General features: G+C 41.7%; 1 protein-coding gene across 1 annotated transcript in view; it reads right to left on the minus strand.

The window, feature by feature from the left end:
* Positions 1-537: 537 nt before the first annotated feature.
* SLC35G2 (solute carrier family 35 member G2) overlaps positions 538-18,530 on the minus strand; it is a 48,132-nt gene continuing 30,139 nt past the window's right edge. The window contains exon 2 of the mRNA XM_089671948.1: positions 538-5,078. Coding sequence (XP_089528074.1) covers positions 3,824-5,062 — 1,239 coding nt within the window. The 5' untranslated portion in view covers positions 5,063-5,078 and the 3' untranslated portion in view covers positions 538-3,823. The remainder of the gene's footprint in view (positions 5,079-18,530) is intronic.

The raw sequence follows: 18,530 nt of genomic DNA on the forward strand, positions 1-18,530 counted from the left end.
TTTAGGCAAGGGTGGAAGGTACAGGCACACTGTCCTGTCCCGCTGCCGGCAGCCTGTCAAAGTCTATGAGAGGCCAACAGCTGCTGAGACTGGAAGGTGCACCAAACGATGCGAACATTTGGTGTTAGTAAGCGCCCAAGGACAATTGCCCAGAATGAAAACTACTCACATTCTAGGCATTTGTCCCTGGGAGCATACTACACTAAATGTAAGTACCACTCGATGCACCGTCTAGTCTCAGCAGCTGTCAGCCTCTCATAGACTTTGACAAGCTGCCGGCAGCGGGACAGGACAGTGTGCCTGTATCCTCCACCCTTGCCTGAATACTGGAGCCTCATGCACCAGGGCTAAATTAAAAATGGGAAACATTACAACTATATAAGGCCATGATGAGATCCATAGAAAGAGCAGTCTTTAAAATAGAATTTTCTCATGCTCATGCTCCCTGGTGCTGGGACAAGAAAGTGTGGACTGAGCTGAATTATTCATATACAAAAAGAACTCTACATAACAATCACTTCTCTCTGTGCTGATGTGTTGTTTCACAATGAAGGTGGTCATAGTATTTGACTCTGCTATCACTTTCCGTTTAGTTACTTTCTACTTTACATTCCCTCCAGACTAGGAAAGTGACACCAAGGAAAGACATAAATCACATGTAATAGGTGTGTTTTATCATTCAGATCTTAGTTGACAATTATTTTGTATTTAACATTGTCCCACCTATGTGAGTGTGCCTTTAAAATGTGCTTTGAGAGAATATTACTTTGCGGAAAATATCCATCCTATGTGTCCCAGACTGTAAGATATGTCCCATCGATGATAATCATCCATGCTCTGGATACTGCTTTTGAAGTGTAAGGAAGGACCAGCCAGAGCCTGCAGAAGTGAATACTTCCAGTCTGTGGTTTTAATCAGCATATATATTGATTGGCAGTGATCACAATGAAAGAACAAATTGACACCTGCCTAACGCTCAAGTGGTCTAAGAGCCAGACAAGAGTTGTTTTACTCTTTTTAATCATTTTTTATGTGGACATATCAAAGTAGGGTTCTTCATCCAAGGCACAGCTACAAGTTATAGCTGTTAGTGTGTTAGTATGGTAATGTTACATGCAGAGATTTAATTGTGGAATTACAGGTAGTATTTAGATATGGTATAGAACATGCCAATGACACACAACTAATGAAGCTTAGCACACTTTTCATAATCATTCCTCATTGTCTTTTTTCTATTTGTTGACAGCCTGAAATACCTTAGTGCCCTCACTGGTCAGAAAAAGGTTCAGTTTATGCTAGATTAGTGGATCACAAGATTCCTGACCAGAGTTTTAAACTATACAATGATGGCTCCTCCATTTGGGTAGATCCACATTATCAGCTCCACTGTATGTGTATGGGCAGATAGTCTGTCATAATTGCATAAATAGGAAAAATAACAAAGGATACACAATATCAAGTCTGGTTTGGAGGAACCCCTAAACCTCGTACACAGGTTGAGAATATCAGACAAATGATAATCCTTTTTTTTGCATACTAGTCTCATATCGAAAATGAATAGGTTACTAATGTTATGAATATGTTCGTAGAACAGAATTCAACATCAGAAGTGATGTATTGTTTTGTAATGTATTCTTTTGTTTCTGAGCATGCGCTGTCTTGGTCACTCGACTTTTTTTGGACGAATACTGTACTGATTAAATGAAAATTGTTTGTTCTGCTTATGGTACGAGAAATATTTTTGTGTTTGTCCCTTCGGATAATTTTGCATGAACTGTCGTGATCGGCTCTTGAAAGCTGTGTAGTAACAGTCAGATCGGGGGATCACTCTGAAAGCAGCATTTTGTCTGATTTTCTCATCATGTGTACTAGACTTTATGGTTGCATCCTAGAGGCATTTGCCTTAGAACATCTTTCAAGTGCTCAAAATCATCATGTGTCTCCCTACAAATGTCAGGGGTTGGGCTCCCAATGTGTGTTAGGTTTAAGGGAGCTAAGGATGACAAGATCCAGCTTTAGGCTATACCCACAGTGACACCCTCACCTATGGGTCAAGGCATGCTGCCAGATCAAATGGTAGTTCTAGGAGGATGGCCATCCAAACACATTTTTCATGAAAGTATCTATAATTACACAATGACATTGTTATTCATGAAATATTCAAAGGAGGTTGTGCTGCATAGACTCTTTGACCAACTGTCCAACATGAGATAAAATTAATGCAGTTCTATTTTCTAAAGCCACAATGTGCACAAAAACACTTCCCTGCTTTTAAAACACTGCTCCTAAAATACATCATATAAACAGCATTGCAATGTGTCTTCTCTGCATGGCAGGAGACAAAGACATAAACCTCCAGTCAAGTCTGTCATCCATGTGTGACAGTTGCTATTTGCTGAGGGTTCTGTATTTCTGAAAAATAAATATATTTGGCACATCGAATAGTTTATGGATGAGTCACAAAGTTTCCAGCATTTTGTTTGAAAGAAAAATTTTCACCACTTTGGTGTTTTTGGAAAGGAATTAACAGCAATATCTGGTTCATAAAATGGGAAAACAAAATAGGAAAACTAAAAGCCTTACAAATTATAACCATACAATGAACAACACATTATGTGTCGGGTCTGTCTAGATAAAACAAATGGGTTGTGCGTGGTTCTTGAAGACTCAATTTATAGTATTGAGAAGTCTATGAAAATGATATTAAGGGACTCACTTGATGTGAATCTATAAGTAAACAATGATGTGTAGTAGCCCATGTCAACCAACTAGATGTCAGATTTAACTGTCCTAGGAAACTCCAGTCTGATGAAAGTTTATATGTAATAATATACAGTAGATTAAAATATATCATATAATTGATAGAATTATATTAAAATGTACCCTTTTTATTCAATCTACAGCTAGCTACTGTATGCTATACTATACCTGTTCAAATTTGGTTTCCTTGAAAACAGTAGAATGTAGATAGCCCAGTGTTCACCCCAATCATGTAATTAACTCACTACCTTCCTGAGCACTTTTCGAACATAATTTGGAAAATGGTCTTGCTATAGCTTATAGTGAAGCTGTCACTGGAAAAACATCAGATCTGCAATTGCCATTCTCCTTCTGAAATTCCTAGTTTCTTTTTGTTGTGATGGCCAACCCATTTCAACAATTTCTAAATCACTTACTTGGCTATAGTATGAAGATCAGTTGGTGATATGTCAAAAGTCCTTATCTTTATACATGTTCTGGGTTGGTAGTTTAGTGTTTTTTGTAGGAAGGTCAATATGACACCCAGACAACTGGCATTTTCAGGAGGACAGCTCAGCAATGGCAACATCTATGGTTTCCTAATGTCAATTTTCTTTTAGGAAGGTAGCATGTCACAGTAACCCACTGAAGCCTTTTAGTGCTGCCTGCCCTGCATAGAAGCTATCAGGATTAAAAGATGTGTTCCAACTATAAGGCAATATAGGAAAACAACCATAACAATTATAAAAAGAGTGAGTTTGTGATATTAAATAGCAAATGATATGCTTATTATGTCAACCTAAAATACTTTTTTTTTTGCAACCAATCTCATCAAGATTCAATGCCATAAAAAATTACATAAATCTCCTAAATGAGGCAGTTGGTAAAAGTATTTCTTATATTAGACTAGTTGTATGTAACAGAAAATAAATTATGTAAAATATATCTAAATATTTATATTTATCTTTTTTCATTACTGCCTCCACGCTTGCAGTGAAATCTCAGGATTGGTCACTTCAGTGGTGGAATGTATAGTAGGCAACATTGTTACAAACACAAGACAGCCAACCAAAGAAATTGTCCCTCATTTAATGGGAGAGTCTAGAATTTCTTGATAATCTTGTCTACCCAATCTTCCTAAATACAGTTTGTAGCCAGCCAATGCAAAGACGCTGATTATTATGACTGCTCCGCCTATTAGGTCATAAGCACTGGGAAACATGCGTAGGACAAGAAGTTGCAGGATCATGGCTACAACAATCTCCAAATGCTGCACTGTGCTGACCAAGGCTGGGTGAAATTTATATAAAGCATAATAAACACCAAGGAATGCCACAGTAGAACATACACAGATTGCAAAAAGGTAGCCCCAGGTTTCTCCATCTAGAGGAATAATGGGTTCTTGAAGGACAAACATTGTGCATGCTCCCCAAATACTCCCAGTCCACCCAAAGGTGAAAAGAGCAGTCCACATGCTGACCTTCTCTTTGATGGACCTGTAGACTATCATTGAAAGTGCTGTTGTAAGTCCAGCCATTACTGTCATTGTATAACCAAATGCTTCCTTCCAGACACCAAGGAAGGAGTTCTCTTCATTAACAATATTTGGAATCATAACCAAACATGCCCCAAACACACTGCAAACAACAGTGATCAAGTCTACATTTGGCATATGTTCATCCAATAACAAGAAGGCCAGAACAGCACTAAAAACAGTGGTGGTTGCTCTCCACATGATGGTGCCATTGCTTGGAGGGACAATAGAGAATGAGGTGTAGGCACAGGTAATGGAAATAACATTGCACACTCCATAGAATAACAACCGCAGTCTGTACCCCGGAGGTCCAAAAGGAGCCTCTTTATAATAACACACCATGATTATAGAGAGGACTTGGATGACGGAACGGATGAATATTAACTCCAGTGATGGCACTTTGGAACGGTCAGAAACCAGTCTAGTAATAAGTGCTACACATCCATGAGCCAATGCTGACCCAAAGAGTACAGCCCACATTTTCCGAGACTGAAATATAGAGCTGTCTGCAAAGCTTTGTAACTGCTGAGCAAGATCATTGTCAGGATCTTGCATCTGTTTTGGGCGAGCATCCATTGTCCCAAACAAGGTTCTCCCTTTCTTCTTTGCATCTCCTAGTAATCTTTTCTTGGGGTTCTCCTCTACAAATCCCCCATTTTCCTCACTGGTATCTTCATATCCCTCATCTCCAGGTTGTGGATAATGGGATGTGTATTTAACTGTCACAGTGTTGGGGTGTATTTTTACCCTTTTCTTGGATGAGTAAGGTTTGGATGGAGATCTATCCATGTCTTCAAATCCTCACCTGTAAATTATACAAAAATAACAATACAGTTGATTTAAACAGGGATTAGGACAATTATAAATGCAAGCAGATTACTTATTTTAACAGTCTACAATTAGGGAGAATCCTTCCATAGATTTTAATTAGACATAGACACAGGCATAGACATAATTTTCCATATAAAAAATGTTTTTGGAATCTCTATATAATGGCACAAAACAATTTGTTAATCCAACCTCTAAAGGGAAAAACCCTTGTTATTGTCTTGTAAGAGAGTAATGAAGGTACAAACAACCCCAGGAAAGTCTTGGTTGTGGACCTTCTAAATTGTGTAAAAGATCCAGAGCCCAAAGTTTACTACCTAAAACCACTTCTTTGGTGGGGTTGGCTTGTCATGCAATTTTAATCATTTAAAATACACATAAAAAGAGTAATGTTCAAAGAATATCAAGTTCGCATATTTATTCTATTTAATAATAAATCTGTAAATGAAATAAAACATTGCTTTATTAGTTACAGTGAATATGTAGTTTAAATTAAATCCGTTGCTAAGTTTCCATGGAATTTCATACCTACACAAACAGTAGGTGGAATCCTATAGTTAATTTCTGTCTAAAAATATTTTTGTAATAGTTTATGCTCGTGACAGTAAATCCATTTTCAGTGTTTTGCATTTTATCTTTTATTCTGTTCTATATAATAATAAAATAATGTGGCTTTTAATAGTGGCCAAATTTTTGCATAGCCTGCTTGTGCAATCTAGGCATATTATAGGCACCGCTCCATGTGAGTGCAAAATCGTTTGTTTTTTGCTCAAAATGTGTATGTAATAAATGCTACACTTAGAAAGATTTTATATCTGTCTGGTTTATCTGAGTGGCCTGACACCACATCTCCTTAAGGATTAGCTCGCATTGAATACCGAGATGAATCAGAGTTTGCCGAAAATCCCATTGCCTTAGCTTTTGGCCTTATCAATGGAGAGCTGCTGGAGGGGAGCAACATTCTAGGAAAGCCTGAGAGGATGGTTCCCTATATGACCAACAAGGGCATCTGACCACCTTAATTGGGGTCAAAAGGTCTGGTGAGTGAGCAATTTATATATACCTCGCCAGGATGTGGTGAAAATACAAAATTATTCACTTATTTGGGTCACAGCATAGAGGAATAGAAAGGACTGTCACTTCTTTCAAAACCTAAACTCACTTTTGGAATTTTATTGGTTTTTGTGCTTTTTTGTGTTCTTTGTAAAGTTAGTGGAAAATATAGCACCCACTATAGGTCCAATATACAAAATATAACGGTTTGGTTTAGGGGCATGTTGTGAAACAAGCTTCCTTTGTGTTCATGCACATTATTTATGTAGCACTTGTCTATTTATAAATATTGGTTTGCTTATGCAATCTGTCTGGGTCCTCACTTGTGCTTTTTCTGCATGGCTTGTGCATTTTTCTTGCTAGATCAGTAAACTGTTCACTTACTATTCTCCCACCCAGGATTCATACACTGAGAATCAAATTGCTAACAATATTCGGTGATAGCTTGAAGTTACGTGTACAAAGGCAGAGCAGGCAATTTGTCTCTTTCAGCCTCTCTGCACCCAACCTCTTGTGTCTTGTGTGGTTATGACAGCTGTTTTTATTAGTGTAATGCTAAAGCTATCTAGTTGATTGGGTTAGGCTGTGGGCATCACAGGACAGTTGGCCTTAAGGGAAAGTATAAATATGAAGTATAAATATGGCCCTGCTTTTACCGTAAGTAATCATAAACGTCTTCTGTTAAGATATTTTGACTAATAGGGTACATATAACAGTGTGTTCTGTTACAGTGAAATTTGCCTTAAAACATGTAATCATTTGTTTTCATTGAATATGTAAATACAGTGCCTTGAAAAAGTATTCACACCCCTTGAAATTTTCCACATTTTGTCATGTTACAACCAAAAAGGTAAATGTATTTTATTGGGATATTTTGTGATAGACCAACACAAAGTGGCACATAATTGTGAAGTGGAAGGAAAATGATAAATGGTCTAAATAAATAAATATTTCAAGTGTGATGTGCATTTGTATTCAGCCCCCCTGAGTCAATACTTTGTATCGCTTTCCATCTACTTCACAATTATGTGTCATTTTGTGTTGGTCTATTACATATAATCCCAATAAAATACATTTACCTTTTTAGTTGTAACATGACATAATGAGGAAAATTTCAAGGGGTATTAATACTTTTTCAAGGCACTGTATTTGAGGCTAGGCTAGTTTGAAACACGCCTGTGTAAAATAACAGGATCTCCATTTCTGCAATTTGGGAAGTAGATGTGCACTCTCCGCTAGATAACCCAAGAGATACTGTATAAAATACAAATGTATCAATGTACAATGTATCTCAACAGAAAAATAGTTTTGAGTTATACAGTTAGGAGAAGAAATTTTAATCAATATCAGTAAAATAAACTTTACAGCATCTCTTCTACGATTTTCACATTTCTGCTAAAGCAAAAACAAACCTTTTCCTTTGTTGAAATTTCATAGTGAATGTTGCTGGCACATTCTGTGTGAGTTGAGATCAGGGGCAGACTGACAACTCATGGGGCCCCTGGGCAATAGGGGATCATAAGGCCCTGTGTCCTTGCTCAAACTCAAAAAAGCCTATGAAAGAGGTACCAGGGGCATCTCATGGGGCCCCCTACTGACCCTGGGCCCTAGGGCAGTGCCCGAGTTTCCAAATGGTCAGTCCGCCCCTGGTTGAGATGTACATTCATATGTCCCAGGAGTTGTGCTATTGATATTAATAGGTGTGTATTTTTATGCTAACAGCATGATGGTATCATTATGGTTACTGCAATTAAATGCATTGAATGCCGATCAGGTTAACCGTGCTTATATTTAGTTATTAAACTATGCCCTTACCAGCTCAAATCTCTAAGCTAAACTATCTGGGAGATGGTAGTCCCACAGATATTACTATGCAAATAGTAACATTCTGAAAATGGTACCTAGTGAGCCCCCCACTTCCATACCACTCAAGTGTGTAAGCAGGAGTTGTGCCTGAAAGTCAGAGTATTTTGGGGGGGGGGGGGCCTGGTGGCACAATCTTTTAAAAACGCTTCTAAATGCAAACGTGCATAAACGCGGCTAAATGCGGTATGCAAACGCAGCTAAACTGACATTTTTTTAGCCTACGTTTTCCAGCAGTCAGTTTTCATCGTTCATAAGAGTTTTCCAAACGCCCTGTGTACATGAGTCCTAACGCCAAATGTTTGGTTTGACATTGTACATGTCCAACTGCCTGCAAAATAGCTTCGGCCTCAGTCTACACTATGAAACGCATATGAATTGCACAGGAACCACAACACATTCTTGAGCAATTCACATGTGATTCAGTGTGGTGCAGTTTGAGCCCATTCTTTGTGAATGGGCTCAAATCACACCTCATCACACCAAAGTTGTGCATGCACCAATTTGGGAACTACACTACAGCTGGATTGCATGGTCATTTTGTATCATGCGATCTGGTGCAGACAAATGCACTGCGTTTGCGACCTGCATTTGGGGTGTCATTAAGGTTGCACTGACACCCGCTGAAGATTAAAAGGGCAGTGTGATTCTTATGTGGTGCAGGAAATCTGCGGGTTTTCCGTACTGCATTCTAGTGTGAACCAAGGCTTTCAGTGTATGTCTGGGCAAAAAAATAAAAAATATTTAGTACATCACTGCCATACATGCATATTTGTATTGTACTGTGCCAGTGTGCATTCTGTATGTGTGCTGTTTGTCTTAGAGCAGTCTGTGCACTGTAATTGTACGTTTACTGTCTGCCTGTGCGTGTTCTGGAAGCAGTCTGTTTGTCTGCCTTAGCTGAGTGTGTGGCCCGTCTGTGTTCTATGTGTCTGTGTGTGGTCTTGCTGCCTGTGCTGTGACTGAGTGTGCTATGATTGCCTGAGCTGTGTGTGACTGTCTGTGCTGTGACCATCAGTGCCATAATTGCCTGTGCTGTTATTGTGCTGTGACTGCCCGTGCTATGACTGCCTGTGCTGTGACTGAGTGTGGTGTGACTGCCTGTTCTGTGATTGCCTGTTCTGTGACTGTGCTGTGATTGTCTGTGCTATGACTGCCTGTGCTATGACTGCCTGTGCTGTGACTGCCCGTGCTATGACTGCCCGTGCTATGACTGCCTGTGCTGTGACTGAGTGTGGTGTGACTGCCTGTTCTGTGATTGCCTGTTCTGTGACTGTGCTGTGATTGTCTGTGCTATGACTGCCTGTGCTATGACTGCCTGTGCTGTGACTGCCCGTGCTATGACTGCCCGTGCTGTGACTGAGTGTGGTGTGACTGCCTGTTCTGTGATTGCCTGTTCTGTGACTGTGCTGTGATTGTCTGTGCTGTGACTGCCCGTGCTATGACTGCCTGTGCTGTGACTGCCCGTGCTGTGACTGAGTGTGGTGTGACTGCCTGTTCTGTGATTGCCTGTTCTGTGACTGTGCTGTGATTGTCTGTGCTATGACTGCCTGTGCTATGACTGCCTGTGCTGTGACTGCCCGTGCTATGACTGCCTGTGCTGTGACTGAGTGTGGTGTGACTGCCTGTTCTGTGATTGCCTGTTCTGTGACTGTGCTGTGATTGTCTGTGCTGTGACTGCCCGTGCTATGACTGCCTGTGCTGTGACTGCCCGTGCTGTGACTGAGTGTGGTGTGACTGCCTGTTCTGTGATTGCCTGTTCTGTGACTGTGCTGTGATTGTCTGTGCTATGACTGCCTGTGCTGTGACTGCTTGTACTGTGACTGTCTGTGCTGTGACTGAGTGTGCTGTGATTGCCTGAGCTGTGTGTGACTGTCCGTGCTGTGACCATCAGGGCCATAATTGCCTGTGCTGTGACTGTGCTGTGGTTGCCCGTGCTGTGGCTGCTTGTGCTGTGACTGTCTGTGCTATGACTGCCTGTGCTGTGACTGTGATGTGACTGCCTGTTCTGTGACTGTGCTGTGACTATCTGTGCTATGACTGCCTGTGCTGTGACTGCTTGTGTTGTGACTGTCCGTGCTGTGACTGCTTGTGCTGTGACAGTCTATGCTATGACTGCCTGTGCTGTGACTGAGTGTGCTGTGACTGCCTGTTCTGTGACTGTGCTGTGACTGTCTGTGCTATGACTGCCTGTGCTGTGACTGCCTGTTCTGTGACTGTGCTGTGACTGTCTGTGCTATGACTGCCTGTGCTGTGACTGCCTGTTCTGTGATTGCTTGTTCTGTGACTGTGCTGTGATGGTCTTTTCTGTGACTGCCTGTGCTGTGATTGCTTGTTCTGTCCTTGTGCAGCCTGTGCACCTGCTGTCTGTCTGTGTGTTGGTCTGGGAGCAGTCTGCTTGTGTGTCTTAGCTGGGTGTGCAATCTGTCTCTGTTCTATGACTGTTCTGTGTCTGTGTGTGGTGTGGCCTACTTGCCCATGCTGTTACCATCAATGCCATGATTGCCTGTGCGGTAACTGCCTGTGCAGTGACTGCCTGTGCTGTGACTAAGTGTGCTGTGATTGCCTGAGCTGTGACTGAGCATGATGTGACTGTGTGTGCTTTGAGTGCCTGTGCTGTGGCTACCTGTGTGATGGCTGTCTGTGCGGTGACTGCCTGTGCTGTGACTGTCTGAGCGGTGACTGCCTGTGCTGTGACTGTCTGAGCGGTGACTGCCTGTGGTGGGACTGCTTGTGCTGTGACTGTGTGTGTGGTGACTGCCTGTGCTGGGACTGCTTGTGCTGTGACTGTGTGTGGTGACTGCCTGTGCTGCGACTGAGTGTGCTGTTACTGCCTGTGCTGCAACTGAGTGTGCGGTTACTGCCTGTGGTGAGACTGAGTGTGCTGTTACTGCCTGTGCTGCGACTGAGTGTGCTGTTACTGCTTGTGCTGGGACTGCCTGCACTGGGACTGCCTATGCTATCCTTGTGCAGCCTGTACACCTGCTGTCTGTGTGTTGGGACTAAAGCTGGCCATTGGTGGGTAAAACTTTGAACAACATTCAAACGGTCATTGAACTGTCTGCCTGTGTGTTGTCATTAAGTGCGTATTTTTGGAGCAGTCTGCTTGTGTGTTGTAACTAAGTGTGTGGTCTACCTGTGTTCCATGACTGTCTGTGCTGTGTTTGCGTGCGGTCTGCCTGCCTTTGTGTGCTGTGACTGCCTATTCTGTGACTGTCTGTGCTGTGATTGCCTGTGCTGTGACTGATTGCCTGTGTCTGTGCTGTGACTGAGTGTGCTGCAACTGCGAGTATGCTGTGACTACCTATGCCGGGACTGCCTGTGTCGGGACTGCCTGTGTCGGGACTGCCTGTGCCGGGACTGCCTGTGTCGGGACTGCCTGTGGTGTCCTTGTGCAGTCTGTGCACCTGCTCTTTGTCTGCGTGTATGTTGGGACTAAATCTGACCATTGATAGGTAGAACTTCAAAGGAAAATTCTTAGGAAAAGAATGTTATAAGAAAGTTTGTTCATTTTTAGAATAATTAGTGGGCAGAATCAATGTTAATTTTCAAGCGCAGTGAGAAGAAAATTCCAAAGAGCAAGATGAAAATGTTTTTTCGAACAAGCAAATTTCTAACAGTGTATGTGGTTTTCCTTTTGTAAAGTCCATTTATTCCAAAATCAAATATTAAAAGCAAACAAAATCTTTTGAACAACATTCAAATATTCTGAGGATTTTCGTATGAATTTTACTAAGGATTTTCATTTGAAACTCTATCCATCTATGACCAGCTGAGTGTGCAGTCTGTTGTTGTACTGTGAATGAATGGGCAATCTGTCCCTGGTCTTTCACTGTATGCATTATGCCTGTGTGTAGTCTGTCTGTGTGTAGTCTGTGTGTGGTCTGTCTGTGTACTGTGCCATTTTGCAATTTGTCTGTGTGCTATGACCAAGCATATGGTCTGTCTTTGTGTTGTGACTTTGCATGCGATTTGTGTGCTCTAAAGGATGTCTTTGGCTACATGTGCACTGTCTCGGAGTGTATTTCTGTTGACTGTGTGTGTACTGTTTCTAATTGTATATGGTAGAGGACAACCTTCACTAAGCAACAGCAGCACTGGCATGAAGCAGTCTTGAATAGTCCATGGCTCACGGCTGATGACCCTGAAGCAGACTAACCTGAGGATGGGCTTGGGTAGAATATGATTCACAGTGGAGGACAAAAGGCATGGACAAAAAGGCTCTACTCACAAGATCCTGGGAAAAGACAGTCCAGAGTCACAGCCTCCATCAAGGTAGCCCAGTCTTTAGCTCAGAATTGTCAGGGGGTTCAATGGATGAACAGTCCCCCTTCCTCACAACCTGCAGATTCATCCCCATAAGGGGAGAAAGACAATCCACCCAAGGCTCCAGACTATTTAACAGGAACCCAGCCACCATCTGGGCACACCTCCCCAGTGATTGGCCAGGCCCTACTAACTTTTCAGGCCAGGTATTTGAATTCTCCATCTCTAAGCTCTAAAAACTTCTTCTAGAGGCAGGGGGAAGCAAACAAACTCCCAGCCTGTGAAACCCTGAACAGCCAAACAAAAACATCCCTGCCCCCAATTACAAAAGAGGCCAAAATCTAAATTTACCTAACAGCCTAACTAAGGGAGTGTGACATGTATATTACCTAAAGCCTGGAGTGGTGACGTCACCCATAGACTTACTATGATGGCCCATCTGTTGTCAGTGGTTCCTCCTCTCCCCTGCAGCTGCTGCTGGGGGACACAGGGGAGCAGGATCACGTGAACAGACTGGAGCAGGCTGAAAATAGGTAAATATATATATATATATATATATATATATATATATATATATCTTTCTTACACAGGTATTAGGAGTATTTGTTTTATTATATCTTTTATTTAAAATTTTCCGTACATATAATAGAACAACCTTATACACAAAAACTTCATATATACATGAATTCCATTTTACATCACCTTATCCCCTACCCCCCCCCCCTTCCTCCCACCAACCCCCCCTCCAGTTACTCCTGTCCACATCCCCCTGCCCAATATCTATCTCCTTTCATACTTCTCTATCTATATCTATGTCCCTTCCCTCCCACCTCCACTATCCCTTTCAAATACTCCGTTGAACTCTCTCTAAACTTTTCTTCTAAACTCCAACCTGTTCCAGATATCTTTTGGATGTTTTAAAGTCTAACCAACTACTCGTTTTCCTGAATTTTTCTATTTTATCCTCCTCTGTATGATAAAACTCCTCCATCCTATAAATATTTTCAACTCTATTTATCCAATCATTTATTCTTGGCGGCTCCGGAGCTTGCCAAAACTTAGGAATCAAACCCTTAGCCGCACTGACTAAATGATATAATACACTATTTTTATGCAGTTTCACTGAAGGCTTGAAGTTATAAAATAAATACATCCACAGGTCTTTCTGTATGGTGATCCCACATATTTCCTGAATATACTGAATTATTTATTTCCAGTAGTCCTGTATTTTCGGGCAATCCCACCATATATGTACCATTGTTCCCTTATTCCCACATCCTCTCCAACATAAAGGTGAAACATCTACTTGTTTCTCATGTGCCACACTCTGTGTAATATACCATCTCGCCAGACATTTGTAATTCATTTCAACTGTGCTCATATTCATTACCGCATATGATAGTTTAAATATGTTATTCTTTTGTTGCTCATTCAGTTTTGTTCCAAATTCCTTTTCCCATTTTTCCAAGAAAAAGGGAGGATCAGCTCCTTCCATATCTATAAGAATCTTATAGATCTTAGAGGTGACTTGTTTTGGAACTATATTTACGTTCAACAATTTTCAAATGGCTACAGATCCTCCGGCGTCCTCATTGGTTGTGGGAGCCTTGAAACAAAATGACCTAATTGATAGTACCGCCACTCATCTAATGTGAAAAATAAATCTTTTTTCTTCTTTAAATCATGAAAAGTGTGCACTTTCCCTTTATTTAATATATCTTTCAAATGTGCATTTTTATCTTTAATCCATTTCCCAGAAATATTGTCCTTCCCTGAGGGGAAACACTCCATTCAAACCAAAGGGGTCAATATTGAATTATATTTCCATCCCTTTTGCTTATAAAAACACTTAAAACTTTCTTAGTCAATGGACTAATATTCAAATCCAATATACGGAATTTATTTGGTATCCAAACAATCTTCCCTAACTATGCCTTACTCAAAAACCCTTCCATATTTACCCAACCTTTCCCTTGTGCATTATACAATATGTCCAAGCCACTATTTGTGATAATATTACCACTAAATAATATTTCCTAATATTAGGCAAACCCAAACCCTTTTCTCCTACACAATTCCTCATAACTAATTCTCGGTTTCTTATTTGCCCTTATGAACCTGAACATCATCTTCCTTATTATCCCAAAGAAAGACCCAGGCAGATGCACTGGGATCATATGAAACCTATAGAGGATTTTTGGTATTATCACCATCTTTACCAGGTTTATATGACCTATCCAGGAGGCTCCTCCCTTTGCAAGTCTCCCCAGCTCATCCTTTATTTCATATATTAATGGGATATACTTTTCCTGTTATAGGCCTTTTATTGAAGGAGTTAATTTTACTCCCTGGTAGCCTATTTTCTTTTCCCTCCAAGTAATTGAAAAATCTTTTTGTAAGTTCAGCTTCTCTAGCTTTGAGATATTGATGTTTAAAATCTATGACTTTGCGGGGTTTATTTTCAAATTTGATAGCTCGCATACTGTTTTAACCAGTTGCCACCCAGCCTATGGCCAGATGGTGGTCGGGCGAACACTTCAACCCTCCGGGAGGACAGGTTCCAGAGATAGTACAAATAACAAAGGAGAGAGTGGACATCCTTTTCTAGTACCATTATACATTTTAAAAAACTGAGAGAGGGATTCGTTGACCTTAACCGCCACTGACGGACTGTTATAGAGCCCTTTTATCCACTTTAACATTTTAGGCAACCCTATCAAACGCCTTTTCGGCGTCAATCATCTGGAAAATTGTCGGCTGTTTCTCTCTCTTTATTCTTTGAAAGAGGAGCAATGAACTCAGGCCATTGTCTCTTCCTTCTGTCCCGGGAATGAATCCTACCTGATCCAAGTGTGTCCACTCCGGCATCAGCTCCTTACCATACAATTTTGCATCAATGTTTAGTAAAGATATGGGCCTATAACTAGCACACTGTGAGCTATCCTTCCCTTCTTTAAGTATGATAGTTACAGTATATATGCCTGCAGGGATTCTTCCCTCATTTTCAACCCCTCTCCTATTGCATTCATATAACCACACATTTTAGGGAACAAGAGATCTCTAAATTTTTTAAAATAGCCCACAGTATATCCATCTGGACCAGGGCGCTTTCCTGTGGCCGTATTCTTTAGGGCCAAGGTAATTTCTTCCGGAGTAATAGCTCTTTCTAGGGCTTCTAATTTTTTTGTTGCTATTCTTGGCATCTCCGCCTCATTTAAGTATTTCTGCCTATTTCTCTTTTTTTGTCTTCTATTTATTTTTGATTTCTGGGGCTCACATATCGTACAGCCTACTATAATATTTTTGGAACCTACTAGCAGTATTAGTGGTGGTGTTCTCCTTTACTATCTTTAATTTTTTCTATGAAGTTTTTAGATATCTTTTCCTTTAGCCTCCTCATTAAGTATTTTCCGGGTATATTGCCCCACTGATATCTTTCTTTTGAGACCCTATTAAGTATCCTTCTCGACTCCTGTTCCATAAGATCTTTTAGTTCTTCTATTTTAAATATTATCTTCTGATATAAGTCTGTACCTATCTTCTTTTTATATAACTGTTCTAACTTATAGAGCTCCTGCATCATCATCTTTATTTTTTTGCCCCCATTCTCTCTTTTTTTTCTGCCCCTTTAGAAATCAATATTCCCCTGATATATGCTTTATGTGCCTCCCAGATTGTGGTGACTGAAACCTCTTCTGACTCATTGAGCTCAAAAAATTGCTCAATTTCCTGCCTTAGCCTTTTTTCTATTTCAGGATCTTGTATAAGCATCTCAATTAATCTCCACATAGCTATTTTATCCTTGTCCCCTCCTGTTCGTAGTCTCATTGTGACAGGAGCATGATCAGGGATGGACATAACCTCTATGTTAGAACTAACCAACGACTCCAGTTGTCTATGCTCGATCACTATATAATCCAATAGTCTCTTTCTTTTTCACTCTCCAAATGTCAGCCAATAGTTTTACATTTCTACCACCTTCCTTCTGCGTACCTGACGACGTATCCAACTAAGGATCTAGACACAAATTAAAATCTCCTGCCACAACCAGACTACTCTTCTTAAATTCAGAAAGTATTCTTAACGCACCCTCCAAGAATGTTACTGTGTTTTTATTCGGACAGTAAATATTAGCTAATGTATATTCAAATCCTTGTCATTTTCTTCTCAGGAATAGAAACCGGCCCTCTGGGTCCTCCAATCTCCCTTCTAGGGTAAAACTAACTTTTTTTGAAAACCCGATTGCTACTCTTTTGGCCTTTTTAACTGGAGAATCAGTATAGTACCACATTGGGTAATACTTTGTATACAGCTTAACATTTGTATCATGAGTTTTATGTGTCTCTTGTAGAAACACTACATCTATAGAGTGTTGGTGAATTTCCCTCATTATCTTATGTCTTTTTGACGGAGAGTTTAATCTTTTCACATTGTAAGTCATAAACTTAATCACGCTCATTTCTGGTGCTATTCCACTACCCTACCAAATTTCCCATCAGAGAGGCACAGATATAGATAACTTAAGATATGGACATTTCCCCCCTCCCCAACCTCCCGCATCCCCCCATTTTCCCCTCTCCCCCTTCTGTTCACCCTACCACCACCACACTTCCCACTCTCCCTTTCCCTTAAAATCCTGATGGCCTACCTGTAGCCCTGGAATCTGTTGTGGGTTATTACCACAACAATTAGCGACTCCTAATTTGGGGTGAGACTCAAACCATGCACACCCACTACAATCCCTAACTCGTATCATTAGTCTGATTGGAGTTTAACAGCATGTTCGGCCTCCTGGAAACCCAGCAAATCAAAAGTTCTCTCTACCCCTCACTCCCTCCCACTCCTTATCTCAAACCAGGGAGGAAGGGAGCAGGGGCGAAGGAACCATGGTTCAGCTAGGAGAGGACCAGGGGGAGGCGGTGGAGAGAGAGAGAGAAGAAAGGAAAAAAGAAAAAAACCCAGGACATACCGTACTGCTCCGGATGACACCTAGGGATTCTCCTCCTCTCCCATCCCTGGACTCCCCCCCCCCCCCGGGGTGTCTCTGGGTCTCCTGCAGTTAGTGGCCCGGCACAGAGTGGAATCCCATCAGAGCCCTGTCTCCTCTTCATCCGCAGAGCCTCCTGCTCTCCTGAATCTTAAGCCTGGGTTCACACTTGTGTGGTGCAGCTTATCGCATGTGATTCGCATAGGAACCGCACCCCATTCCTGTGCAAATCACATGCGAATTCTGTGCGGTGCGATTTGAGCCACACATTTTGTATGTCTCAAATCGCACCGCATCCGCACCAAAAAGGTGCAGGACCCTTTTTTTGGTCCGCACTAGAATCGGATGGCATGGGTATTCACACCCATGCGATCCGATTCTGCACATCGCACCGCATTTTGCGGACCGATTTCGGGGTGTTGTTAACTTAACATACACACCCACAGTGGTTCACATGAACAAGGTGCGATTGTGATGCGGTGCAGAATTCGCACAGAAACCGCTGCAAATTCCACACTGCATTAGTGTGAACCCAGGCTTAAGACTTCCCTGTCACATGAGAAGTCACCTGGGCACTCCCAGCCGCTGCCTCCTGCTCCCAGCTCACAGAGATCCTGGAACTCCTGTGGACCTCACAACTGTCTCCAACTGCCGGCCATCCTGCCTCACCAGGGGCCCAGCTCCTGCAGGGTCCCCCAGCTCCACAAGGCCACAGCCAGGACTGTCCTACCGCCGAGCACCGCGGCCAACGGGTCCTCCTTTCTGTAAGCTCTGGGCTGTCAGGAACTAGGCTCTAGTGAGTGGCAGGTGCCTGGAGCTCATGCTGCTCACAGCGCCATGTTCCGGTCCCCCCTTAGGAGTATTTTTAAGACTAATTAGGTTTATCCCCAAATTCTACTTTAATACATTGCAAAGGATTCTTCAAGCACTACAAGTTGTCTACAGAAAAAGCACAGCTAGAGTTGCCTCTCTTATACATTTTGGATAAAGCCATTTACTTAAAGTGTTACTACACCCACAACAGTAAAGTCAATCTGTATATGCAGTACAGCATGCTTGTTATACTCACTGTGGACCCTAAGGGGTTAATCCTCTGCATTGTGTATAAAGGATGTTTGATCCTGACTGATCCTCCCCTTCTTCCAGTGTCCCCACATAATTTCTTGATAAGACATATCATGTGGAGTCACTCTGCACATGCTCGGTTTGGTGTGTATTGCTAGAGAGGGTTTTTTTTTTTCCTGGGAGAGTGCATGTGAT

The sequence above is a fragment of the Staurois parvus genome, unplaced genomic scaffold (assembly GCF_062004578.1).
Source record: "Staurois parvus isolate SC_StPar_1 unplaced genomic scaffold, SC_StPar_1.0 ptg000116l, whole genome shotgun sequence".
NCBI classification, from domain to species: domain Eukaryota; kingdom Metazoa; phylum Chordata; class Amphibia; order Anura; family Ranidae; genus Staurois; species Staurois parvus.